The sequence below is a fragment of the Hyalella azteca genome, unplaced genomic scaffold (genome assembly GCF_000764305.2).
Source record: "Hyalella azteca isolate HAZT.00-mixed unplaced genomic scaffold, Hazt_2.0.2 contig11199, whole genome shotgun sequence".
NCBI lineage: Eukaryota > Metazoa > Arthropoda > Malacostraca > Amphipoda > Hyalellidae > Hyalella > Hyalella azteca.
This window is the reverse complement of record NW_025941205.1, coordinates 75,296-103,140: the sequence shown is the minus strand read 5'-3', so window position 1 is coordinate 103,140 and position 27,845 is coordinate 75,296. Positions and strand designations below refer to the sequence as shown.

The 27,845-nt window shown below is 38.1% G+C and overlaps 2 protein-coding genes across 4 annotated transcripts; one reads left to right on the top strand and one right to left on the bottom strand.

Annotated features, from left to right (window-relative positions):
• On the top strand, positions 1-5,369 carry LOC108677837. The gene is made up of 7 exons (XM_018166127.2): positions 1-214; positions 1,050-1,241; positions 1,894-2,080; positions 2,604-3,051; positions 4,024-4,115; positions 4,427-4,540; positions 4,724-5,369. The coding sequence occupies exons 1-7, from the start codon at positions 38-40 to the stop codon at positions 5,068-5,070; spliced, it is 1,557 nt and encodes a 518-aa protein (XP_018021616.1). The 5' UTR covers positions 1-37; the 3' UTR covers positions 5,071-5,369.
• LOC108677836 (ATP-dependent RNA helicase DDX3X) lies at positions 5,268-27,552 on the bottom strand. Of its 3 annotated transcripts, none has more exons than XM_047882738.1 (14): positions 27,436-27,552; positions 22,657-22,819; positions 20,784-20,816; positions 18,364-18,493; positions 16,408-16,514; positions 15,695-15,924; positions 15,390-15,515; positions 14,750-15,012; positions 14,352-14,508; positions 13,613-13,775; positions 12,876-13,054; positions 12,477-12,594; positions 11,838-12,110; positions 5,268-11,520 (listed from the first exon to the last, which is right to left on the bottom strand). In XM_047882738.1, exons 1-14 carry the CDS (start codon positions 27,466-27,468, stop codon positions 11,399-11,401), a joined length of 2,097 nt encoding a protein of 698 aa, XP_047738694.1. In that variant the 5' UTR covers positions 27,469-27,552; the 3' UTR covers positions 5,268-11,398. The 3 variants fall into 3 exon arrangements, with proteins under 3 accessions (XP_047738694.1, XP_018021614.1, XP_018021615.1); XM_018166125.2 differs by lacking the exon at positions 20,784-20,816 and adding an exon at positions 20,114-20,212; XM_018166126.2 differs by lacking the exon at positions 20,784-20,816.
• Positions 27,553-27,845: the final 293 nt, after the last annotated feature.

Genomic DNA, 27,845 nt, shown 5'->3' with positions numbered 1-27,845 from the left:
GTATTAAAATTTCAAATTTTTTGCAGATATTATCATCATGATCCCATCCATGGATATAAAACGAAGGTTAGGTTCAGTCTTGCCAAAGAAATTTCAAAATGAGATGGTGAAGTTTCACTTCAACCAACCAGTTTATATAACTGGTGAGACTTTAATGAGCACTACAATGTTAAATTCAAATCCAAGTGGACCAATGAACATTGTAGATCCTAAAGTAAGTTTTGAATAACTAAGTTTATTTAGTGCACTATTTTCATTGGCTTTCACAGACAGTTTTAAATTATTGATTATTTTTTAGCTAAGAAACAGTTAATCAATGCCTGGCAAAATATGGTAAGTTGAGTGACACAGCAATGTTTGCTGTGTACAAATGAATATTGTTATTTTTTAGTTTATGCTGTCATTGTGCAGCAGGTGTCTATTTTCTGTTGAGTTTTCCATTGTTCTATATCCATTGTTCTATATGCTCTAACTATTGATTTGTAGCAACTGGCAATTTTTTGCCCATTGGTCATTGAACAGCAATAGGTACTTTCTTAGTGTGTTAATGCTGGAAATAGCACTGTCATTGCCAATGGTGCCAGTGTTCCTTGCATGTATAACCAGTGTATAAAAGTCAAAAGGAATTGAAAGTTTAAGTGGTTAAATTGAAGTTGCTTTATGCCTAAGGTATTATTCATAGTCTACTTATTTAAATCTTGACATACTTATTTAAAGAATATTTGTAATATGAATAATTTTTTACCCTAATTGGCAGCCTTTAATTTATTAAGATAATTTCCGATAACAATAGAATAGATGCTGTATACATCCCCCATAATTCATGCCAGTCTTCAAACAGTTAGATACCAGAAAATCTACATTTGAGAACATTGAATTTTAGTCAACCAGCACCTGAAGCCAGTCATCCACTCAGAGTTGCACCAGTTCAACTTAAGAGGAATGAACAAAATTCATCTACTTTTGTAACTGTTTTTGCTTGGTTTGTACTTATTTATTATTTTGACCAGGTTATTTATTTATTTAATATCTGGATTGGTATTGTGCAGGCCAATTATGTTGCTGCAGCTGATTTGGAGGAAGGAAAGCACCGGTACCTGGTATCTGGCCGGTATGATGGTAGCATGGCTGTGCATGACTTGCACACCACAACCCTCCAGACCATCAGCCCCATCTCTAGGACAGTCTTCCCATGTGTTGTCCAAATGCAAAACATGAAACCAAACCTTCACAAGAAACCTGTGAGCTATTCAAATTTTTATGTGTATGTAGTATGCAAATTTTAATTATGTAGTATAAAATAAATCTGAGACATGCTAAAACAAAAGATGGGAATTTAGAGCTATTCTTTGCCGCCATATATTTGTGCTCATTTATAATTGAAATAATTTTTTTTAAATAATCTGTTAAAAAGAAAGTTTGATCAAGATTACTGTCAAATTAGGTTAATAAATGGTGAAACCCTAACTTTACCTTAATATGTTACATATCGTGTCTGTATGGAAACCGGCATATATGAAGATTATTTTCATTAAAAAAGGCTAAGAAGAACCGCATAATCACATCAATTTGTCTGTCACCATTAATTTTGATGACAAATTTGATTCTAAAAATGAATGGTGCACTTCTTTGTTTGGTCAATTAGGAATTGGACTTGAGATTTTACTGCTTTAATGTTTGTGAAATGGCAATTTTTCAGTATGTTTACATATTAGTGAGATGTGTCATCAATATACCTGGACCCTGGTAATGGTTCCTTGTTCTTAATTTGTTATGAAATTTTTGTTTGACCTGATAGAAATGACAAATAATTTTTTTATACTTTGCAAAGTAGTATGACCCCAGGGTGTATAGTGTTTTTATTTTTCTCTGTGATTATGTACTTTTTATCAGGTGACACGAGTTCAGTGGTATCCAGGAGACTACGGTCATTACAGCACATCCAGCCGCCATGAAAACACTGTCAAACTTTGGGACCCCAACAGAGAATGCATGACAGAAGAGTTTAAATTTGAAAATTTTACTGTTGCCGACCACGCATATTCCTATCACCAACCCATCATTGCTGTGTCTATTGGGGGTAAGTGAGCTTTTCTCATGCTACTTATTGTAATTTCGATTTCAATCACACTAGCATTTTGCATTTATAAATGAAAATTTTGCTTCTAAACATAACTTAATTGTAAAGCTCATAGCAAATGTATAAAGATTTTACTTAATTTCGGCTGTAGAAGATTTAGTTTTTAATTTTTAAGCCTTAAAAAATTATGTATGGTAAGAATATGATGGAGAGACGTTGTTATCACCCATTAATATATAGAAGTGAGATTCTATCTGGAATCTATCTGGACCTTTTTTGTCAAATTATCTTCATCGCATCTTTGCAAGTTTTAAATAACTATAAATTTTCTCAATTTTTGCTTCTGAAGAATTCTTTGGTCTTGGTCTCCGTTTGTCAAGAAGAAGTCGATAGCTCATCCAATATGCGTTTTATTTTTTTATGTTCATAGTTGGAATTAAATATAGCACGCTTGATTGCACACTCATTGCAATTGTATCTTCATGTATGTCTCTAGCTAATCTAACCACTTTTTGCCACTCAGGGGATGTTTGCATTATCGACTTACGCACTGGACACATCGGACAAAAAATGCAACGACCAAAATTAACAGCCAATAAATTTCGCCATTCTGCACAACAGCCTGCAAATGAAGATGCGCAGTCATCTGGAAAAATTGACTTATTGCCCGATATCTCACGATTTTCGTCGGGAAGAACCGCTTCGGCGTGGATGGCGAATCTCGACCAGCAAATAGAAGTCATGCGGTCAGCATTACAGCTTCGAGGAGCCAGCAGAAACGAGAACAATGAAGCTTTCCTTGGCTTTGACCGTGCATCGACGAGATCTGCGTATCGAACGTATCGACTCGGGCGTGAACAGCAAAAATGTAAATTTTTGGGGGCAGACGTCGAGCTAAAATCGACGTGTGTGCGTTTTCATCCTGCTATCCCATCTGTCGTAACCGCAGGCTACTCTGATGGAGCTGTTGTGTAAGTTCTTGTGCCAACAATCATAGTGGCAATTGGCAAAGCAGAGAGTTTTTTAGACTCTGTCTCAAGTTCATTTTTGAGTCCTATAAGTAGACCAGTAAAGTATCATGGATAGGTACCATCATTATTATACTTAAGAAATTAGGTAAAATCTTGAGTAAATGAGGAAATTAAAAATGAACTGATTCTAACAAATCTCTGGTTTGTCACTATGCCAACAATACGACTGAATGTCTTACCCTGTACTCAATGATTTACGGAGTGTGAAGCTAGCTTTTCTTATTCACGATTTTCCACGACTAAGAAATTTAAAGTTGCTGAAAGACTAGTTACTTACTACTGTAATTGATAGAACATTTTTTCTTCCTTTGCAACTGTACTTATGTGAGTTGATGTAAATCGTCTTCAAAATCACTGGTTCAATAATAATCCCAAGATTGAACGTGTGCGGTTGAAATTAAGTGCGAATCTATAATCGGCTGAGAAACATTGGTCAACGTAAATGTTCGTTCGAGTTAATTCTGCATCAATGAATAACATCCTATCTAATGAATATATTGTCATCAATTCATATATGATTATGTCTCTGATATTTTTAGACAGAGGTTTATTGATTGAGTTGCTAACATTTTTCTCGTAGGATTATGGTGGAAAATGCATCTCAATCACCACAATCTTAAACTTGATTTACCCGCATTATTTACTAAACAACTTTTTGCTAAATTGTTTCCCCGAATAATTCGTGTTGCCTTGTTGCCTAGGCTTTGTGTGCAACATTCCTCATTCCACATTGTTCTTATTTTGGAACTATATTATCTTAAATAGTCACTTTCCCTGAATGACAGACCGTCTAATTGACCTAGATCATTTGACATTCAAAGCTTGGCTGTAGCAAAGTTAGCCATTAGGATCTTGCTAAATATTCATTCGAGAACACCATAATGTTAAAATAATGGTATTTGAATCTTGCAGATTGTGGGATGTGCGCTCGAGCCGTAGCTATATCTGCAACATCATGGATGGTTTGCCGGAGCAGTCAAAGCGACCGACAGATTCGTTAGTTGGTAAGAGCTCCTGGTCGCTGTGTGAGATCATTCACGAATAATTATTAAAACTGCTTTAATGATTGCATCGAAGGCCGTAGAACCTGCTTCCCTGTACCAAGAGAAATACGATGGCGCACCCGAATTAAATACAAAGCATTGAATTTTTGATCCTGGATCCGAAGGTATTTGTAAAATCACGGGCTATGAGCATGTAAGAATTATTTTTTCGCTATATTAACTCGAAATGAGTTTTTTTTTACACAAATTGATGGCTTTACATTGATTTTATGTGCGTCACAGTGTATTATGTAAGCTTTCACGTTGAGCAGGAATAAGATACTCCCATGACGGTCATCACTTGGTGACGTACACCGCGCGACAAGTGTCGGTCTGGGACGGCCTCAGCGGAGAATCCAAGATTGCTCGTATAAGTTTCGATCAATGTAAGTGCACAACCAATGTCATCGCTCCAACTTCCTCTGCATTTAAAATAATGAGTTATGAGGAAGGCGATATTACGACGCACTACTTTTCGCATGTAACCGGCGCGCGTCAACCTTCTACTGATGTTTAATAAGTCTCAGTGAATTGCTCATCTACTAACTTATCTACTCGTTCTATTCCAGGTCCGAAGTTGACGAGTTGCGGATGCAATGGGATAAACGAATTACAGATTTCAACCGCCGCAAGCCGTGCCTTCATGAATATTGGCCCCGGAATTTTTGTCTTTGACCTAATTTCTGGTGCTCAGCTGTCACGGTTCCGGGGAGGGCACATGAGATCCATCTCCGGTCTAGTCCTCGACAACAGTCAACACCGAATTTTTTCCTATGGCATTGACGCGAACTTCATTTCTTGGAACTTCCAATCGAAGGAATTTTCGAAAACTGTCAAGACGAAAGGAATCCCCGCTGATCAGCCCAGTGAAAGACGTTGGCATGAAGAGGATGCTTGGAGCTCCGATGAAGATTAAGTGTGTTGTACAGTTCAGAATTTTCTCGAGTATCTAGTTGTTGTCTTCGTTCTTTTTACTTTTTCATTAAGAATCTTTTTTGAAAAGGCCTCTGAATATCCTTTTTTGAAGTCATTGGAACAAAGGTTATATCATATCTTGGACAAGGTTGTGAACAGCGTTAAATCACTACGTCAGAGGGGTAATGAAATAAGAAATTATTTTTGCAAAGTTTGTTTACTTACTTGAAGGAAGAAAGGGGTACATTTTTGACTTGGTACTGATGCCCAGATTATTTTTGTTAAAGTTCATAGAATGAATGATGTATCATTTGCCATCCCCCACAATACTCGTCCGTCGCATGGAAATCAAGTGAGAACTATGGAAGAGGACAAAACCAATTTGTCGATACAAAAATGAAAAGCTTAGACAGGTAATAAAAAATACGAACAAAACACGCCGAGTGAGATAGTCACGTCGACCATAAATACTTTTTAGAGCGTACACAGGTGCAGCAGCTTGTCACGAACAGAAACGTACGGATCAATCACAGCCTTGTTTGTAGATTAATTTTTAAAAATGATACAGCGTCGAGATCAACAATTACAAGAGTACAATTATCGAGTCGTCGCTACACTATTTCTTTGGCAGTGGAGTCAACCTAGTCACAGGACCACTTAAATAACAATTACCACCCGGCAAGCCAAGTAGATCTCTGACTTGTCGGAAATGATGAGCGAAAATTACCCATCCGCCAAGGTTATTTAGAAAATCTCAACATTTGTAGAAATAATTGCTCTGATAATTTCTACAAGCGCGGCATAAGGACACGAAACGATGAAAAAAATGAGCATGCTGGAACTTGCGAACATGTACTTAGCGAGCACATATTGCCACAGGCTCAGTATCAGGAATCACGGACGGATCTCGACTCCAACATAAGCTATGAAAAAGATGCAAGACCAATTCTTGGTAATGGAAAACGTGTCTAGGAAAGCGAAATTGGAGTTGCTCTAAATATTTCCAGTTAGAATATCACAGTCGGTTGAACTCAGTTCTGAGTCGGTGTTGCTGAAAAGCCCCCCGAAAAAGTTATTCACTAAGTTATAAAGATACGGCCAGGTCAAACGCCCGCGATATTCCGCAACAACAGCTCTCAGTTGACACGTCAACACTTAATACTCGTAAATTATACAAGGGTGAAGTAGTCCACATTATGCATATCAACGCCAAATACTATAGCATAGGTCCATAAGAACATTAGTCATAGTTTCCAATCAGATTCGCATAAAGTTATTTTAGACCGATAAAAGAACGCACCAGAAGCACTCAAGTAATCGAGTACAATAATTTATTCTGGAGCTGACGTTCTCTCTGAAGCTCTCTGACATCACAGCACCGCGATTTTCTTGAGTATTACTGCTCACCACACAAGTTTGCAAACGTTCAAATATTTCTAATGTGGAACGTTGAACGTGTAAGACATAGAATCAAGATGCGACTGTAATTAATAAAGTAATCCGGGTATCACGATAACGAGAAAACGTCGCAAATTGAGAAGTAGGTGCACTACTTGACAATTTCCTGATATTAAAAGCGCTTGTACGAAATAATAAGGTGCTCTTCGCAGAGCCTGGTCGCTCAGGGCATTAAAAAAGTGATAAGAGGATGAATGAAAATGGTATTCTTTCAGGGGGCTTAGCATCAGAAGTTTTGTTCAACTCTTGACAGCGATTTTCTCTTCAGAACTCAGAGGTACGCAAGCGTGAAAATAACGGCCAAATCTCGCAAAATCATGGTCAAACAAGACCCAGTCGAAAACTTGCCGAATGTTAGGTACAAATCCGCACTCCAGCGTGCTGCATCTCTATAAAAATAATAGGCGAAGAGATTCGTACACGAAATACCAACCGGTCTCGATTTGTATACAAGAATTAGTAATTAGAAAGAAGGGTCACTGCATAGCTAAGTAATAAATGAGGCGAGCATTGTACACTTGAGAGGCCACCTGGCAGAGGCAGACACGGGCAGCTAACTTCATCATAAACTGCCAACTCCCTAAATATCACAGACAAAACGAGTGGGTCACTCAATAAGAACCCACTCAACAAGACCATCGATTGCCTCTCTTTTATAGGGCAAATTTACTCAACGGAACCACATCCGTGTAATGATATGAAGCACGCACATAAATATAGTCTTTCCATCAAACTTCATAGGCACGCTTCATCATGAAATTAGGCACACAACGCAGCAGGAAAGCGTTGTTTACAAGGCGTGCCTGAAGGACTTGTCAAGTTCTCTACAGCCAGTTCTCGATGCCAGCCAAGGTCTGTGTTGAATTCTGAGGGTCACGTCACAACCACTGCCAGGAAGACGAGATGCTCACAGGAAAACAATTTCAGTTTGCAAGAGAATCCGGTCAGAGCTTTCGATACAACGAGACAAGAGAGCGCTGCTATTCAATCGCTTCCACCACTGCACTGCGGTCACACATTCTCCAATGCATGTGCAAACGTTCGTACTATTAGACAAACTACTAAATTTGGTCCCTAACTCAGGATTGAGTAAACTCTACTCTCACTTGCTCAATGCATACGTTACAAAATAATCCAGTGCATCTATAAAAACTTAATTTTTTGAAAAAGAATAACATATGGGCATCAGAAGGTCTTTTGCGATAGACAAATATGCCCCTCTCGAGTTGTATGCAAAGTCTAATTTTAAACATGACCATACTTTCAATGGGGCCACACATGGGAAATCCCGAGTGCAGTACTTAATTCAACATGTATCAATAATAAGCATACAAGGACGAGCCAACTCATTCAAGATGAAAGGTGGCATACAATTTAGAACCATCCATCAATAAAGACGCATGATCACAGAAGCGCCTTCAACGACACGGAACAGCAGCCATAATCAAATCTAACAACCGTATTAGATTTTCAGCATTAGAGCAAATACAGCACCGATGTCTCGTATCCAACACACTATCACAAGGGACGGCAAATATTCGGCAATAAGAACTTATTAGTGTCTGGTACGAGTTACATAAATGAAATCTAGGTTGACCGAGTTGTTACCGTACGGAACTATAGTTACATAGACTGCGTTGTTTTCAAACTCACTTGAGTGGAAAATTAGGGTCATTTCCTGCACCTTTCCCAGTAGAACAGCGCTTATTGACAACTCCCTTAAGAAGAGGGAGCAAGCTGGTCTTGCAATGCAATTACATGATAAATCTACATTCCACAAAGTTTCAAGTGTAGCGCAGAGAACAATAACAAAAAGGACATCATTGAACTTGGTACCTGTTCATATATGGCACCCCCTTCATAAGAACAAAATGTTACCACTAGTAAGGGCCAAAATCAGCAACAAAAACAGTGGCAACAACCGAAGAGACATGAAAACTACTACTGTAAAAAATCCATTTATTACTCGTAAAACTAGACACTAAACTACAAGAAAGGACAACAGTAGACGAAAAAAGAAATACGCGTCTTTGATTTGGTGTCCGTGACAATTAGTCACAAAGGAAACTATAAAAAAGTCTCATCCAATTTTAATATTCAAAATAAGTGAATCAGTAGGTCACAGAAGCCCATTGAAATTCATCAATGAAAACTGCGATCAGTACTTTAAATGATTCGACTATGACTTCAATACACAGTAGATAATAGAGGATACCATGTGACCAGTCAAAAAAAGTACGATTAGAAGTATTCGGAAAACATCACAGCTGGCTCAGGCGTGACCATGATTACGGCCTGTATTTTGGTAGAACGAGATTAATTTAAACAGTTACCTTAAAGAAGATCCACACATTAACATGCGGGTATATTTCATCCTAAGTTTTTCAGACGACCTAGTGAGGTCATTTCGCGTCAATTGCAAAAAAACCGTGCGCGAGCCAGCGTGTAACTTTGGGAAGAACAGTTTCATGTACATTCAAGTCAACGAGGTTAAAGATCAATACATGTTAAGCATAATTAAGTCCTACACAAGCTAGAGGGATCGCTCAATCCAAACAGATGTAACATCATCGCCTACTCAACACGTTCATGGACGCAGCTCAGCGTTGCGCATAAAAAAATGTTACAAACGGAAATTAGAGAAAAGTGTAGAGTTAGAAAATGTTAGGATTCGATTTAGATTTAAAACAAAAAACAGGCGAGTCCAGTCGCCAAATATTCTAATACGATAATAGTAAATGAAATTTTAGAGTGTCAATTAAACAGTCGTAGTGACACCAATCGATTAACTCAACAGCGAGAAGTCTTATAGTAGCTATCGAGCTACTCGACTGAACAATAATAACAACAACCGGCAGTAATAACACTTTAAAAGATAAGTAGCGAAAAAGTATCGTGAGATTCTTTCGACTTATGTTTAAACCATCGTTAATTTCATGAAAATGAATCAGGCAATGAAAGCGTGACAGCTTAGTTTCTCACACGAGATCGAGAACAACATTTCTTCAAAGCAAGCTCTGCACTGCTTAAGTCTCTTGATCAGAAATCACGACTAGATAATTTCTGTCATTACCAGCAATTCTTCAAGCACTAACACGTACGATTTGACTCCATATAAAATAAATACGTTTTTGTATCCAAACCTTGACTTGACGGTAGATTGAAGGCTCCACGTTTAACTAACGATACCAATAAATAAACGATACAATTAACGGAGTCGTCTTTGGGCCAAACGAAGGTGCATTAGATTATTGCACCGAGCATGACTAGAGTTACCTTAACTGAAGCAAGCAAGAAGTCTTCCTGCAATGCCAACCAAAACTGCCATAGCTAATACTCGACATTATCAAATTTAGTAGAGCCAATAAAACTACTAACGGATTTAATATTGACTGAACGAGATCATATAAAAAAACGGAGCGAATATAGAGGATAAATCTAAATTTTTAACAATTACACGTCACTGTAATGCAAGTGTAAATACTCTCACAACACACTAAATTTCGATGGCGGAAGTCAAAATTCAAAACCGCACAGCAAGAAAATCTGGAGAACATTAGACTAAAATTACTATACTCTAGTCAATGCCATATTAACGCTCTTGGAGCCAAAGAAAAAGATAGTGCACTGCCGGTCGCGGTCATTTCAATTGTTCAATAAACTTAATACACCATTCAGTTTGACTTCATCAAGTTCACATGGTCTCATAGAAAATGAAAGTAAAACCTAGCTATGAAAAAATTCCAATAAATTGCTTCAAACAATCTATTAGACAAAATGAGTTTCCAGGGTTATAAGAAGTGGTACAAAATCACAGGAATAATCTTTAACAAGATTGCTGGTCTGCGCCACGCCGAAAAAAACGGCACTTAGTCCACAAGATCGCGGTTACGATAGGCATTTTATACGATGCTCGTCGACTGTAAAATACCGTGCACGCGATTCAGCCTCGTACGTGAATTGAGCGGCTTATACTGCAAAGAAAGGAATGTGCGAGATCATCTTCAGGCTGCTTTCTCCGTCACCCGTCCCAGCGCTACCCTGAAGCCCATAAATTATTCACATTTAATATTGAGAAGATATTTGCAAGACTTTTCATTGTTTAGAATTCGTTGGCCCAGCTTGAGGTTGCACTTAGAAATCAGCAATCAATTTACCGTTCTAGAAAATCGTGATAGAACAAATTACTACGACCAAAGGTGCCAATTCTCATCCTCTACTGCGACTAATATATAAATGAGTTAATCTAAGCTGAACCAAGTTCAAAAGCCTATGTCTGTTCCTAAATCAGAACAGCTTTAAAATTTTGCAAATACCTTCTAAATAAGAAATGGTTGGGGCGTGCGATGTGGTATTACTATTTTAGACGAGCACGACGTCTGTGACGGGGTCAGGATTACGCAGCAGTAATCACGCCCTTAACGCACCTGATCAACTGAACGATCCCCTCTATTCTAAATCGAAGTTCTTACATTATAAAACCAAGCTTATCGTTTCAGAATAATTGAGGCAACTGCTGAATGACAAACAGAGACCTCAACGGGAATATTTTAGTGAAACTGAAACGGAGCGAAAATCCATCAGCAAGGAGACACGGATTCCGTCAATCTTGCGTTCTTGAATTCAGCTGCTGCTGCTGAAGTTTACTGTAGACCAAAAATATTTAACAGCTTTATTCTTCGAGCCAACAAATTATTGAAAGAGGAAGTTGAATTGTGGCATAGAGCACGCCAACACACTGCAAGCAGCCAGTGATACAAAGCAGTTGACGTCACAGGAGGGGCTTGCAGCTGAAAATCTGCAATGCTGAAGATGATGACCTCGATAACCAAGGTACGGTGGTAGCAGCAGCAGCAGCTCGTATGGACGCCTTACATGCCACCTCCCCACCAGTCAGTGCCGGAGGAGTTGGGATTGTTGTAGTTATTGGTTCCGAAGCTACCTCCGTAGCCACCGCCACCGCTACCACCACTTCCGTACTGAGTGAAGTGCCCTAGAAGAAGATATTTCAGACTTCAGTTCAAAATATTAGACTAAAACGGATGAAGAACGAGAAATACTCTTACACAAATTTAAAAAGTGGCGAAAATTTTGTTTTATAAAACTCATCTAATTTATTGTAATGTTGAACCAAAAGTTTTATATCTTTTATCTATAAATTAAAAAAAAATGACCTATAATGAAGAATGAACACATACAAAGAATTATTTAACATTAAAATATTAAAGTCCATCCTTTCATTCTTGAAATACATATTCAATGTCAAAAATAGTGTTCGCCAGCTCAAGTCTTAATGAATGATAACCGGACCTCCATAACCTCCAAACTGGGGCGGAACACCGCGTATGCCTCCCATGGGAGGCTTATCGGTACGCTGCTGACGGTAGTCACGTGAACCAAAGCCAGTGCCCATCCTCTTGTTGCCGCCACCGCCGCGTCGGTTGTTGGTGTTGCCAGCCCACTTGTTCTCGGCTGCCTTACTTTCTAGCCAGGGCGGCAGCACCTGCTTTGCCTCCTGGAGCAACTCGACCAGATCACGAACCATATTGCGGTTCTTGTCGTTGAAGAAGCTTGTTGCCAGGCCTAAGAACATGGATCATTTAACCAGGGGTCAGCTAAGTGCTCGATATCTATCCTTTGAAGTAGACAGGATATTCGGCAAATATTAGTGATCGGAAGAGGGTCAATTAGGGAAAGTAGTTATAGTCTTCTACATCTCTTGTTAAAAAAGGGTAAAAATGCTCGAGGCCAACGGTTAAAAGTACAAGTCGACCCCGAAAATTCCAAGCGCACATTAAACACGAATACGAGTGTACAGTATGTTAGAAACATTATACAACAAAAACTCCTCATAGTCCTCAATTATGACAAAAGCAGTCAACAGATTAAATGACCAGTATTAGACTAAATCTTCTCCTAGATCCTAGAACACGTATGTTATTAACTCACCCAAGTTACCCATACGGCCAGTACGACCGATTCGGTGTACGTACTCCTCAATATCAGAAGGCAGATCAAAGTTGATGACGTGCTTTACGTGAGGAATGTCGAGACCACGAGCCGCGACCTTTGTAACAAACGTCAGACTTACAGTAATATCGTGTATAAATTTACGAATTGCAAAATAGGCGCATAAACACTGTTTACGAGATGACTTACACGTTTAACGGGTCAGGTTTAGTTCAAAATTTTCTAACAGAAACGTAAATTACTTCCTCATGAAAAGTCGCACTAACCAGTGCTCCACTAACAACTTCCAAATTCAACTTTTTCCCAAATATATAAATAGCATTTATTTATAGAATATCAACTAGAGCGGCGCGTATTGAAGGCGCAGCGAGTTCTTACAGCAGTTGCCACGAGGATGGGGCATTGTCCACTTTTGAATACCCTGAGGGCGTCCTCTCTCTCCCGCTGCGACCGGTCACCGTGGATGGAGATGACGGGATAGTTGCGACGGTACAGGAAGTCCTCAAGACTGTCCGCACCTTTCTTCGTTTCAACGAACACCAGCGTCAGAGATTCAGCTAGGGAACAAAGATAGTAATTCGGTAATTCCTTTTTGAAGTTGGCAAATCATACCCTGTCGAGTGGAGAATACTTTACAGCTATACCGATGGTTAAATTTCATACGATGAAGATTATCCATCCGATCTGAGGCCACCAGCAAGAGGTGAAAACAATTAAATTTAATTTTGAGGGAAAAAGTTGTTCTCACTGGCATTCATCGCGTATCTCATTCAAACTTGAAACTATTGATTCAATCTTGAAACGAGGTTCGATATCTGGAAATTATCTAAGCATCAGCGTGATCAAGGCAGCAAAAATAGGACCAATTCTGTAACAGCCGAAGCCAAAATAAAGTTAAGGTAATGAAATTCAAAAGAGCAAAAATTATTGGTCGTTATACGGAAATATGCAATTTAAAGTATTCTTAAATTAAGCCCAGGACTGTGGAATAATCATTTCGAAGTCTACACCTCCAGATTAATAGTATAAAGTTGAAAGGAAGTAACGTCAGCTTCGCTAAGTAAAGCGAGGTAATGTGATAAAGTATCTCAAGACACAGAGCAATCGAAGCTCACCTTTGTTGGTGTTGCTATCAGCTCCCAGACCAGCACTGTTGAGGATGTCTAAGAGGAAAGAACGTTTGTCTTCCTCTGCCACCCAGACCACATGCTGTGTGATGTTCTCAGAGGTAGACCCAACGCGACCCACAGACAAGAAGATGTAGTTTTGCAAGAAGTCCTAAAAAAACCGTTGTTGATTAGTTGTGTTGTGAGAAGCATCAACCTCTTGAGCTAGTCTATTAAATATTATTCAAAGCTGGTATGTTTGATAGGCCAAACAACGGGAATATATACAAGGACTGATCCAACGCGTATGCAAGATAATTATCGCTTCTGGATATTCTGAGAAAATAATGTTATTTGCTGGAAAGTTGGATTTAAGAATGAGAGTAGGATTTAAGAATTGAAATGACATTCTTACTTTGGCACGAAAGCAAATCGATAAAAAAGGGGGGTTCACGTTTCCGCCAAATACACAAACGGACATTAGTTACAGTTCGGAGTTAATTTGAGTTTTAACGGGACTCGCTTAATTAACATAGCATAGAACATAATGAATCCAACTTCCCTTCTCCGGGATGACGGGATTTCCAAATTGCAGAGATAATAATCCGCGGCAACAACATGCTTAACTTCTCCATAATTTATACTCGTAATATTAAAGAACAATTTGATCAACGCTCCTGACGGCTGACAGGACACCAAGAAAGGACATCAGCCAGGGAACAATGAAAGCCTATACTGAACTAATCACCTGAGCCAGCCTTTGAATTTCCTTCGGGAAAGTAGCTGAGAACATGAGCGTTTGTCGTTGGCCAGTGGGCGGCATGTTCTCATTCTGCACGATATGACGAATCTGAGGCTCAAAGCCCATGTCCAACATGCGATCAGCCTCGTCAAGGATAAGGAACCTGCACAGGTAACATGTGCAAATTAAAACTTCGTTTCCAGTATAAGGATTCTTTGACATTGTTATCTCATCATTTTAGCAGAAAATAACGATCAACTTCTGGAGACAGAGCTCCGTTCGAAAAGTTTCTTTCTCATTTTTAGGTATAATTTTATTAGATTGGTGTAGTTTCAGAAGATTAAATGATGGATAACAGGAATGTCTTAAGGCTACAGTTCAGGAATAAATGGATGATGACTTACTTGCAGTGATCCAAGCCAATCTTGCCACGGTCAATCATGTCGCTGAGACGGCCAGGTGTAGCCACCAACAAATGGCAACCACGGTTAAGATCACGCATCTGATTGCCAACATCAGCACCACCGTACACAACAACGGGACGCACGTGCGAGCGGTACGAGAATTTACGAGCCTCTTCATAGATTTGAGTGGCGAGCTCACGAGTAGGAGCGAGAACCAGGGCGAGCGGGTACTGCTTGGAACGTCCACCTCCTCTGGGTACGTTCTGCATCACATAAAAGAGGAAATCAAGTACTTATATCCTCAGTCTGCTTTAAAAGCAAGTTAACAAGGAATTTAAAAGCAAAGAGAACGCCAAGTAAATTCACCATATCGATATTGATAACGTTTGTGTAATATATAAATATACATGCAGCTTACAGTGCTGATAAAACTTTATAGCAGATAAAGATATGATAAAAACCGGTACTTCTATCAAGAACTTCAAGGAACAATGGACTGCATTTGCCGGGTAGGGGCCTTGTAAAACATGGAACAATGTTTACTTCAATAGTCAGTACCTTAGGTTTCCACAATCATAGTAACGGTCTAACTACAGAAAATTATTTCATGAGCAGTACAGTGGAAACCTTTCAGTCGCACCTGCGCCGGCCCCTGTTCATAGATCTGGTTCAGGATGGGTAACAGGAAAGCAGCTGTCTTTCCGGAGCCTGTCTGAGCCGAGGCCATCAAGTCACGCTTCGCAAGGATGAAGGGAATGGCGTATTTCTGTAAATTAAACAAAATACTCATTGTCATGAATACATCAACAAACAGATGGAATTGCAACTCTCAATTTACATTGACAAAAGTTACGATTGATTCATTTCCGATTAAACTTGTGTGATATCTCAATTTTTTATGAGAAGCATGGGAATAATTCAGAGCTGTGAAAGCACATCACTAACCTGAACAGGCGTGGGTCGATCGTACTTCGTGAGAGTGATGTTGTTTTTGATGATTTCGGTGAGTTTGACATCACTGAAGGAGGTGATGGGCTCGGGGACGTCGTTGCCAGTCGCCTCGACAGGAATATCATCATATTTGTCGAAATTGATGCCAGAGTTGCCCGATTGGAACAACTCTCGCTCAATCACATCGCTGCGAGGCAGCGGCGTCAGCCAATCCTCGGATGAATCTAACACAAAGTATGAAAGTATTGAAAGCTGCAAAATTCATATGCCAACATTTTTTTAGAATAACAAGTCATGGTCAAACATGTAATTTCCAATTAACTAAATCAAGACTAAGCCATCCCAAGAATTCATTCAGGTGTTGGAGGCGAGGGCATTAATAAATAATTATATGCGTTTAAAGATTACTTTTTAAAGACAACACTTCTAGAGAGGCCATTGTCTCCGATGTTACATATGTCAAATGAATTTCTTATTTTATTTTTAAATATTAAAAAAAATTATTTATTCAATTTTCCAAGATTTGACATTTTTTTAATTTTTCAAATTATTTATTCCTTCAATTGATTCATGCATTATCTCCCGACTTTACGCAAGTGTGCAAAATTTCAGATCGATTGGACAGGTAGCCTAAGAAACAAACAACAAGAAGTGAACTTGAAGAGAAGTGTTGAAAAAAAAATTGACCACCAAACTATGTGACTTACTGACGCCTGATGGTGTGGTGCCATTGCCGGCACTGCGATCATTCCAGCGGTTGCCAGCGTCATTACGCTCCTCCTGCCAGCGGTTGTTGCGAGGCGGTCCATCAAACCTGCACCACATAGCAGCAACAAAATCAAGGCAAGGAATAGCTTATTTCATCAAAGAATATCAATAAAAAACTACCTCTTTCAGACATCTGTTGTACACCTGCCAATGGCACTTTTATTTCCACAATATAAACTTCACGGAATGTGATGCAGAAACTAATTCATTTTACATTTAAATAAAATAAATAGGGGATTTAAAGCCTATACGATTTACAAAATTGAACTGAAAGGCATCTTGTTGGATTATTTATTAGGTCGGATTTACCTCACATCATACAAGTTTATAGAAATATATTACCAACTGATTTTTTACGAATTTCTTGATTGTATAATCTCGTGCTTCATTTATCATGGTATTTGGAAGATATATCATTGGGTGACAGTAGAGTGAATACAGCTACCGATGCATTGACTAATAAAAGAAAATTATACTAGTGGTAGTACATTTACTATCGCTTCAGAAAACCTTTATCTGTTTCGCGCCATAGGTCCAATTCTCATTTATACAGCGCCGTTTGCACAGAGTTTCTCGTCGCTCGGTTCAGCGGTCAGGACCTGTTTCGAAAGGGTTATAATTCGGCCCAAGGTATTGATGTTGGTGCATGTGTCTTCAAGTTGGTATGAGGTTAGCGCTGGTGTCATCATCATTAGTCCTAAAGTTCAGAGAGTTGGTTATACTGAGTTCTATATCGCTTAAGGCGGTCTGATCTGAAGTTGATTCAAGAGATCTCCCTCAGGATCCCGGCAAGGGTTTTGTTCGGGCTCAATTTGAGTATATCTAGGAAGAGGTTTCTTCGGTCGACGCTGTAGTTAGGACACTCTGCTATCATGTGCTTCACCATAAGGCTATTACAGTCGTTGCAGTAAGGCACTGGACGGCGTTCCATAAGGTATTTATGGGCGTGACGAGTGTGGGCAATCCTTAGCTTCACAGGGCCACTTCTATGTGTTGTGATCGCTGGTACGAAAAGTTCCAGGCTCGTACATTGTTCTTTAGTTCTCTCGACCTGTTTCCTTATACATTTTTATATTGTTCTTGCCAGACGTTACGAAATACTACTTTGATTATGGGGCTGTAATCGCGACTTGGGGATTTCTTCATTGAAGGTCGCTCTATCGGACGCTGCAGCGCTGAATGCCGCCTTGTCTGCCTTCCTATTTCCGATTACCCTAATGTGGCCAAGCATCCAGCAGACGCGCGATGCAATTCCCGTCGTCATCCCTGTCAGCTTCGCCAGGATCTCCATGATGATGGTGCTTGCTATTGTACATTCTCAGTGGTACGCTTTTTAGAGTCGACGAGTAGGGAGAAGTTATCCCCTGGTAGGTCATCTATGAGAGTTAGAGAGCTAAGTACTCCTAGGAGTTCTGCGGTGAAGGTTGAAGAGTTAGGCTTGAGTCTCCTTGAGATTGCTGTGGCACTGGACACAGCTACACATCACACTACGTCATCTGATTTAGAGCCATCTGTATAAATGTGCGTCGATCCCGCATGTTCCAAGGATATGTGGTTAAAAAAAAAAACAGATTTTTCAGAACAGCCGTGTTGTTGCTAATTTTAATGGGTAGTGTTGTCTGGACAGAAAAAAATCTATGCCCTGTGGGTGCACCATTGAAATTAACAGGAATCACACGTTTCTGCGGTATCTGTGCAGCTGCCAGTAGTGTTCAATAGTCCTCTGATTATGGGATTTTATACAAGAGTAGGTTTGCTTGGTCATCTTTCATAACGCTGTGCCAAATTGAGACTATAGAATATAATTATACCAGAGATTATTCAAGAATAATTGTACCAGAATCTATACAAAAACCTGAGCAGTAAATTTTCAACACACAAGTCGACTGACTAACCTGGGACCTCCTCGTCCGCCACCACCGCCACCACGGTTGCCCCAGCGGTCACCTCCACCATAGCCACCACCGCCACCACCAGCGCCGCCACCATACCCACCACGGGGCACGAAGTCGCGCCTTATCCCTCCTGGAGGACACGTTCAAGCATTGATTTTTAACCTCATTTCAAAAAGCTCTTTCATGTCTATATACTTAACATACATATTACAGTTCGCACAAAATGAGTAATGTTAAGCGTGACAACACAAGGGGCCCTATCGCACGATAGCCCAGTTAAGTAGATAGCAGCCTAATCAGCTCAATATTTATAGCAAGGATTGTGGAAACACAAAGTGAAGGAGTAGCAGAGCACTAGACACCAATTATATAGATCCCGTAATTTGTACTAAATTTTGTGAAATTTCAAAGCACCAAATTATAACCCATCATCAACACAAAATTTAACAGTCAATTGTATTTTGGTTTAACAATGTAAATTCAAAACCCATTGCTGTAAAAATATAAATTTGGTCAATAAATGTCTAGGCTAAGAAACAGATCGTGCAAGCAGAAATGGAGAAAAGTGTTCACGCTCTTAACGACTTGTCTAAATTCGTATTTGTCTGCACACATCTTATAGTACGAACATATTATTTTTCACTCTGTACTCAGAAAATTTAGCAGCCAAGAAGAGTCCACATTCTGCAGTCTAAACTGGCAAAAAAAAATTCATTCTCGTCACCTAATTTCCTTTGCAACTTCAAGCAAAACGAGACAATAAGAATCCTAAAAAATCCTCTTTAAGATGAGAGATTCCAGAAATGATCAATGTCAAGTATAATAAGATTCTTACAGGAAAAAAGAACCGATTTAATGATCACAGAAATTTTTAATGTACATCATATCCATATCCTGAAGTATAAACATCCAACACACAAGCAACTCCAGACAGCACACAACTGCAGGAAAGCTTAACAACAGGCAGTCCACGTGGAAAACCTTAGTTCAATGGCAGATTCAAACTGAAACCAGGAAATTTCAAATACCATATTTCAGTTTCATCATGCCACTCTAGATACTCATCATATTTTAGTGGGAATACACTCGAGAGATCACACCAACTTCGATAGATAAAAAAGGCAAATATAATCTATATAATGTAGGCATTTAATCAATGTAGTGTTACACCACACCAAAAAAAACTGAAACGCTATCAGTTCAAGTACTGAGTAAATGAGCAAGTAACTTTTCCGGCTCATTAAAATTATTTTTCCATTACTATACCAAATTTTCATGGAAGACCTAACTTTCAAAGTAATGCTCAACTCCTACATAAACATGGATAAAAAATTATGGATTAAATGAAATCTGGAGGCAGTAGTGAAAAATTTCATTATAATGTATTCATTTGATCAAGAACCAAGACATGACAAAGCCTGCCATCTTTAGTCAGATCCTCTACTAAAAACTACACCCACAACTCCAGCATGAAAAATGGCATTACACACACAAGTTACAATGGCATAATGAAAAAACTTTATCCTTTTTTCACCAATGCTTATTAATGGATCACAATTTATCCCACAAAGAGTAGTAGCTACAATAGAACATCACAAAAGCGTCTGAACACAAGTACAAAGTAATGAGATGAAAGAAAATGATCATTTAGTAACAAGTTGCCCAAGCCTCGTGATGGACGCAAGTCACACAGTAGTTGAGGGCAAGCAATAAAGCCTTATAGCCGAGAGGTCCTTAAGTAGACACTCACCATAGGAGCCTCGACCCCTATTGTAATCGTAAGAATTGTTAAAATCACGAAATTCGCGGCCATCGTCAGGACGACCGCCGGCCATGGGGAAGTGGCCACCTGCACACAAATGGCATCAGCAATGCTCACAGCCTGGCTAGCATTACAGGACCATGAATCATCACTCTTAATCTACAGCAAAGGGAGATCATAGGCACCTTCTCATGTATCACAAACCCTCAAGTAATTTCATTATATGACAAAAAATAGTGCATTAAGCATGATGGGTGACATTTCAAACACAACCTTTGAGGAGTGCAACACAAAATGAAATGGCCTATAATCTCCTCAAGAAATTAACCACCACCGCCACCACCCCTGCAGGCACACAGGAAGTTATGCTAAGCTCACATGTCAAAAATCAACTAAGTTGCTTGCACTCAAAGTTGCTTGCACTGAAATCATGGTCAAAACTAGCAACAGCGCCGTTAATTCCGCAAGGCTACAATTTTAATACTCAATGATTTTTGCATCCTAATCCTTATACATCAATGGTAGAGCAGCAATCTAGTGTCTAGATTTGAAGCAATTGTCAAGATAATGACATGTGAGCCAACAGCACCAGGACCACAAAACATCAAATGCAGGCAGAAACATTCACGAGTAATGGAGAGAAAAGGAGTGAACTCACCTCCCCATCCTCCATGGTACGAGGCAATGGGGACAGATGCAAGAAAAAAAAGAAAACAACTATTACATCCATTAAAATTTATTGAACCTATATGAAAGATAAATATCTTCTAATATCATCAAGATGGAATATAATTTCTTACATAACATTTTGGAGCATCAATACTCCTAAAAAACGAGAACATCAAGAACATGTATCAGAATTTTAAAATCAATGTTGCACCAGAGAACATTTTTAATAAATTGAAGTAAAAAATAAATTAAATTTGACATGCAAAAAGTGATAGACAACAAGACACTGCCAGATCATTTCAAGAGGGTCTGGGTCTGATGAAAAAGGAAAAAAATAGCTTTTCAGTTTCTGAGCTCATTTTGTAGCTGTGAACAAGGTGCCTCTAATACATCAACAGCAAGCAAGTGCCTCAGCTAGTATATAAAGTTCTGTGGTGAAAAGAAATTTCAAATTCTGCATTGAAATAAATAGGTATTCTCTTGTAGGAAATAATACGCATGTAGATCATTATTTTAGCCGAACTGGACAGCTATTAGTCATGGGGCTTAATACCTCAATAATTGAGTCATAGGTAATGAGAGAGCCGTGGGTACAAAGCCTAGCAGTTTTTTAATGCCTTACTGCAACACTACTTCACAATACTTGACCAACAAATTTTCAAGCTACAAAGTTCATTTTTCCTTCAAGTTCAAGGAAAGGAGCTTCAAGGAGCTACAACATCAAGTCTTCAGTCAACTTGTTATACAAATTCAATCGTATCTTGGAGACATTATACAAGTGTATTTTTGATTGATATGGGATAAAAGGTTAAGATTTTTGAGGCAAGGAGGAACAAAGTGTTAACAAAATTCCTAAAGGGGAGCTTTAGAATTTATGGCAATATCTGTGTGATGAACTTTTTAATCAATTTTTTTTAATTTATACTAAAAATTCGCAAGTCAAGGATTTTGTCACAGTCATCATTTACATTTTCCTCATTTTGGAAAACATTTCCTATGAATGTAATGCATTTCTTTTAATGCTTTAGGTGTGTATGGAGTTTCATACTTTTTCTTTTAGACCCAGACCCTCCCCTCCCAAGATGCCTTGTTTAATGTCTGTGCCCATCTCTACCATGTAACTCCTCAAGAAAAAGATGTAAGTATAACTAGTTGCAGTAACAGCTTCACCTCCAAACCATCATCATTAAAAGAATCCCTATCCTGAGTCAATGATTTACAATTCATTATACATAGTTTCACTCGTAATTGCTTATAAGACTAGTTAATTATGTAATAGGAGACAGGGTGCAAATTTCCACTTCCTTAACCAGGTTAAATAAAATTGATAAAATTAGACCAGCCCTTCATTACCTTTCAAGATTTTATGATAAGCAGAGTGGGTGAAAATGGTTTGATATCTCATTAATTAATCGATGTAAGAATGTGACACCCATTTCCTCCACACCGTCAAAGTAATCTTAATTATAACAAATGAATTAAACAACTGGCCCCACATAGAGAGAACTTAAATATTTCAATTTCATAAAAAATCATTCCCTAAATTCAGGTAACAAATTTTGAACCCACTACTTTTCAACACCATCAACCAGGTGTATAGCAAGATGTTTGAGTTAAATATCATGCATTTCTCACAATGATAATGATATACTCATGAACCTATATTCTAGTTCTCCCAAGCATGTAACTAAAGGTTAAGTTCAACAATGATAAGCCCACCAAATGAATACGAGCGGGCAAAATTTAATATACATGTCCCAAATGCTAGAAAATCTGAGTTGATTATCCGACACTAACTAATGCATCACTTGAAGAAATGGAAAAATATACATTAGAAGGCTAGTATTAAGGTAGAGACTCACCAGGTGGGAAGTTTGGAGGGGGCATTGAAGTGAAGGGAGGAGGTCCAGGAAGGCCAGGCATTGGGCCAGGTCCCCCCATGTTACGCAGATGAGGTGGGACATAGCGACCACCACGTCCACCACCTCTACCAACATCACCAGGCCCCAGTGAAAGCCCAGCAATCTGGAGATTATTAACAGCATTATTTCAAAGTAATATAATATTAATATCTATTTCTAAAAAGACAATAAACTAGTAATCTAGTTGCAGCAAAAAAATTGTGTCAACCTTTGAAACTGATGTGCTAGAACTTGCACTTAGGAACTTTGAAATAGAACCCAAATAATCCCCATTGGTAAATTATAAAAGGGGAATCAAATTAGTTTCATTTCAAAAGTAGTTATGAATAGCAACTAAAAAGTCTCTTGTTTGGCACTATTCTTAAATTACTCTAATGCCCTTGTCTAACATATGAACATCTATTTCTAGAATGGAGCAATTCACTGGAAATTGAGCTACACCGACACATTGTGAGCATCAAGAAAAGTTAAGTTAAAGTCCCTGTAAGGCCTATTACTAGGAAAACTGATATAAAATATTGTTATACAGGTTGTTGAGCAAGTAGGTATGCACATAATTGCATGCAAATCACATGAAACAATGAAATGGTGGATCAGCTTATTTTGACTTGCTTATATGCACTGTAGGCTAACCATTTTTTTAACTGATAACCAAATTCAAGCAACTGTCTGCAGTCAAAGTTATGTGCCTAACTTAGTTTATCTACTTTATTGCTACAGCAGTTGATTACACATAGCACCTTCAATGACATCCCATTGCCGGTCATATGCGGGTGCCTTTAGCACCGATGGGATCAGTCAACAATCATCCTTGTCATGCACTGGCTAATATAGCTCCAATGCTTGCTATAGTTAACAGTCAACACATTTGATGTACCACACCCAATTCACAGATATGCTGAATATAATTTAAATACTTGCTTTGCAGTCCAACCTGCTCAACACTAGGACAATAGAACAAAACTGGTCCCAAATTTGGACCAGGACCAAACCTGGGCCCATACTTTCAAAAAGAGTTAAGAGATCGTAAGTTCATCAGCCAATCATTGACGGCCTTTCAAGCCACTCTTTTAAAAACAGTTAAGAGATCGTAAGTTCATCAGCCAATCATTGACGGCCTTTCAAGCAAAATCCACCAATCATAGACAAGAAATTAGAGCGTAAGTACTTACGTTCCCTTAGCGAGTTTTGAAAGTATGGCCTCTGGTCCTTGTATTGTCCAGGTATACACAACCAAGCCAGGTCCTTGTATTGACCAGGTATACACAACCAAGCCAGGTCCTTGTATTGAACTAATAATCTACCAATGACCAACCCAGAACACAACTGATACTTGGAAATAAACAAAGAAATTTCTAATTAATCCAACATAATCTTGTTTATTAATATTTGCTGTTGTTAACACTATACCAATCTGGGATATTGGGCAAAATTAAGAAAAAAAAAATTGTAGATAAAATTATTTAATAAAATGTTATCCCACAACTACAGGCTGTTTCATCTCATTCATGGGTGGCTTCTGACTGAATTTCTAGTTTGGCTTGCGCTGCAATGCGCAGCTGTGTTCAGTCAAGCATTACCAAAAATAAGTAAAATAAAATTTACGGCAGGAGCTCTGCTTGACAAACTTTGTATTTTAGCCATCATTCTTTAAAAAATTGAATCGTTTTCTGTCCAATTGAAATGCTGTTTCTCAGTTTGCAAAATTATTGCTGAAGATAAAAATATGCCAGTGTCCCAAGTGGAAACTTGGGCAGAAGCAACCCATGGATGAGACAAAAATGCCCAGGCTCATAGTAAATTTTACCTGGGAAGCCACAAGGCAGCAAGGCCCTGGACTAGTTTATAGATAAAAATAACAAAAAATTTCATTCTTGACTGCAGTTTTAAAAAATAAAATGTGAAAACCTATGTCAACAGCAGCTTTTGGAAATTTGTCTAATTTTTAGTTTTTACAGATTTACCAGTGTTTCAATACAAGGTTAACCCTTTAACAGGCAAGTTACCTTATAGGTTCACTTGAAATTGCCTCACATAACAGCCCACTCTGGCTTCTGATTTATGTTTGAGGCTTCCTTATCAGGCCTCAGTCAATCACCAATTATTTGACCATCATTCCATCCATAGAATCACCACCTACCATGCCCAAAAATGAAAACAAGAGCATTTAAATGAAAGTTTTGGCCAACAACAAAATTTACACTTTCTCCGCATTTTTCAAAAGGCAGGCTGCAGAAGTATCAATAAATATTTAATTATTTAATGTAGGTTGACTGAATTGAATTGAATTTGGTATTACTTTAGATTAAGTGCATCCAAAAAAAGGGTGTTTTTTTTTCTTTAATTATATGTTTTTTGTGGCGTACATTAAGAATCTGAAATCTGTTTTTGGCGGACGGCATCGGAAAACCGATATATTTATGAATCAACCACAAGAGTACAATGGTCCCCAAAGCTAAGTTAAAAAGCTAAAAATCCACGTGGTACGTTTTTATTTCATTTGAAATTTATCTCCATTTGAAAAAATCGGAAAATTTTTTTGACTGGAAATGATCTATATCGATCTGGGAATGACTGTAAACCTATGTAAAACCCAAAAATTGTGCTAGGTTAGGTTATCTATAGAAAATATATAAAAAAATCAGAAAAAAATCGGTTTTCCGATGCCGACCGCCAAAAATGGATTTCAGATTCGTAATCTACACCCCAAAAAACATACAATTAGAAAAAAAAACACCCTTTTTTTGGATGCACTTAATCTAAAGTTTTACCTCGAATTTTAATTATAAAGAAAATATTTCGTGTATTGACTGTATTTTTATAATTTGTAATTTAATAAGTGTGATTTAAGCCTCCAATATGCAAAATTCTAAAAAGATTTTGGAGTAAATATTTTATATAATTTTTTTTTAATACTTCTTACTTTCTTTTCCTGGTCTCTGAAATTTCTATGCTTACCTGCAAAAGGGTTAAAATGGAAATTATGAAATTAGGCTACTGTGTAATTACCAAAGTAATTATATATTCCAAGAATATATTTAGGTAGGTATTTCAATTCAATTAGGTACCCACAATTTATAGGATTGCTCATCTTTACTGTTCATCATAGTGGGATTCACAACCATTGTAAGTCGTGATGTGTGGTGGTCTAATAATGGTGGCGGCAGTATGGAATTCTGTATAGGCATTATATTATCATGTTAACATAATAAAATGTATCGAAAACTTACCACCTTACACCTTCCACCAAAGTGACAATTGATACTCATTACACGGAGCTCGTCAGATCAAAAACTGCGGACACCCGGACAGCCGCGCTTCCTTTATCTTGCTTGCGTGTGGTTCAAAAACCGATAAAAAGCCGGCGACTCTTCCCAAATGCAAACACTAGTCGTGTATGCGTATCGAGAAATTTTTTGTAATGAATATGTTCCAAAATAAAATGAAAATTACATCATCTTTCGCAGAAAGTTCTCACGATTTCATCGATACCCACAAAGTTCTCGAATCCACACGAAATGATGGGATAAACTGCTAAACTTTCACGGCGTATGGCAACATTGTGTTGACTGTTGACATTAGACAAGACGGTGTCAGACACCTTTTTTTTGGTCTTGTGAAGTTTAACTAGTACTTTTTATAATTTTAATTGTTGAGTGCAAGCTGCCCTGCAGACACGCAACATTTCCAAGGTAAGTGATTACTTTATAGAAACTTTTTATACCTTTACCTATACGTGTTTAAGCCTAGGCTATAAGAAGTTTTTTTTTTTGCCTCAATGTTGTATCGAAAAACTGGTCTAGGTATATCGGGAATAATATATGAACTGTAAATTTTAGAATTCCATCCTGGGTGGCGGTCATGCGTCATGGTAATATGAAACGAAGTTAGTTTATTAAATTATTAATTAAGTTTAGGGGTCGGTTGTCTTTGATTTTATAATTTCAATGATATTATTTTCATATCATTATTTTTGGCTCATTAGGACAATGCTGTTTAGACATTCAAAGGCTTCAATGAAGGATAAATAGGTATATAAATAAGAATTCTTGGTCCATAGGCTAGTCACTGTTTACTTTCTAGTCCAACTTTGATGTACATAAATAACATGAACCATATTTTAATTTTTCAATTCCTATTTTATTGATAATGTCACATAGGCTAGGTACCTAGGCTACTTCACACTCACAGTTCACACCTTCCAAGAAGAAAAACTTCATTGAGTAAAACTGTATAAACTTGCTATCCTATAATCAACATAAATAATAAATAATCTCGAAAAAAACACGAGAATAACCGAGTATAGGTATATATGAGTAAGGGAAGAGTTATTGTTTAGTAGGTAGCCTACTGTACCCATGATCTTCAGTTTTACCGGAAGTCGGTTGCCGGCCTTGTCAACTCAATCATCAATGACACCGGATAAACCGAGAACCGACTAACCGAAAATTCAACATTACATTTAAAATGACAATTAAAACAGAAAATTACATGTTCTTTAGTTAAATGAATATTAAAAATCACCAAAGGATATCATGTTTAACGCACTTGAGGCCAATGCTAAGGGAATATAGTTTCTTTGTACGGCGGCATTATCCGCCATTGTTGAATGTAAGTCACGGTTGGCTTCCGATAGCGATATTCTAAACTTAACAAATTAATACCAAATAAAACGAACATTAATTTGCAATATGATTCAATTCTTAATTTGGAACTTACCTGCTGCTCCAATCCTACAGCATTGTGATTCATAATGATCAGAAATTTATAACAAAAATTAAATTCAGAGGAGAGTCCTAACTTTACGTTCTAGTTGTTCAGTGGGCCCTAACGAAGAGAGCTAAAGCAGGTCTGACGTAGCGTATCTTGGATTTAGGAATTTAACTTGTGTATTTTGAAAGACAGTCGCATATTAATTTAGAAGTACCGCATAATTAAGGTAAACTAGGCATTTACATTTTTTCCATCTATCGTTTAATGCTTGTAAATCATCTAATAGGGTACCTACGAAGAAATTTGAATTGATTACGTAACAATGGGTTCCCCTTATTTGTTTATTACCCTGTAAAATTATTTCATGTATATACATGGAGTGGATATGTATCACGCATATAAAGGTAAAATTCTAC

Coding starts and splice junctions, on each gene's coding strand:
- LOC108677837 (XM_018166127.2), top strand. CDS start 38: ATGATCCCATCCATGGATATAAAACGAAGGTTAGGTTCAGTCTTGCCA. Junction 4,116..4,426: donor ACCGACAGATTCGTTAGTTG/GTAAGAGCTCCT, acceptor CACGTTGAGCAG/GAATAAGATACTCCCATGAC. Junction 4,541..4,723: donor TCGTATAAGTTTCGATCAAT/GTAAGTGCACAA, acceptor GTTCTATTCCAG/GTCCGAAGTTGACGAGTTGC.
- LOC108677836 (XM_018166125.2), bottom strand. CDS start 27,468: ATGAATCACAATGCTGTAGGATTGGAGCAGCAG. Junction 12,111..12,476: donor TGGCCGTATGGGTAACTTGG/GTGAGTTAATAA, acceptor CCATGTTCTTAG/GCCTGGCAACAAGCTTCTTC. Junction 11,521..11,837: donor CCAGTTTGGAGGTTATGGAG/GTCCGGTTATCA, acceptor ATCTTCTTCTAG/GGCACTTCACTCAGTACGGA.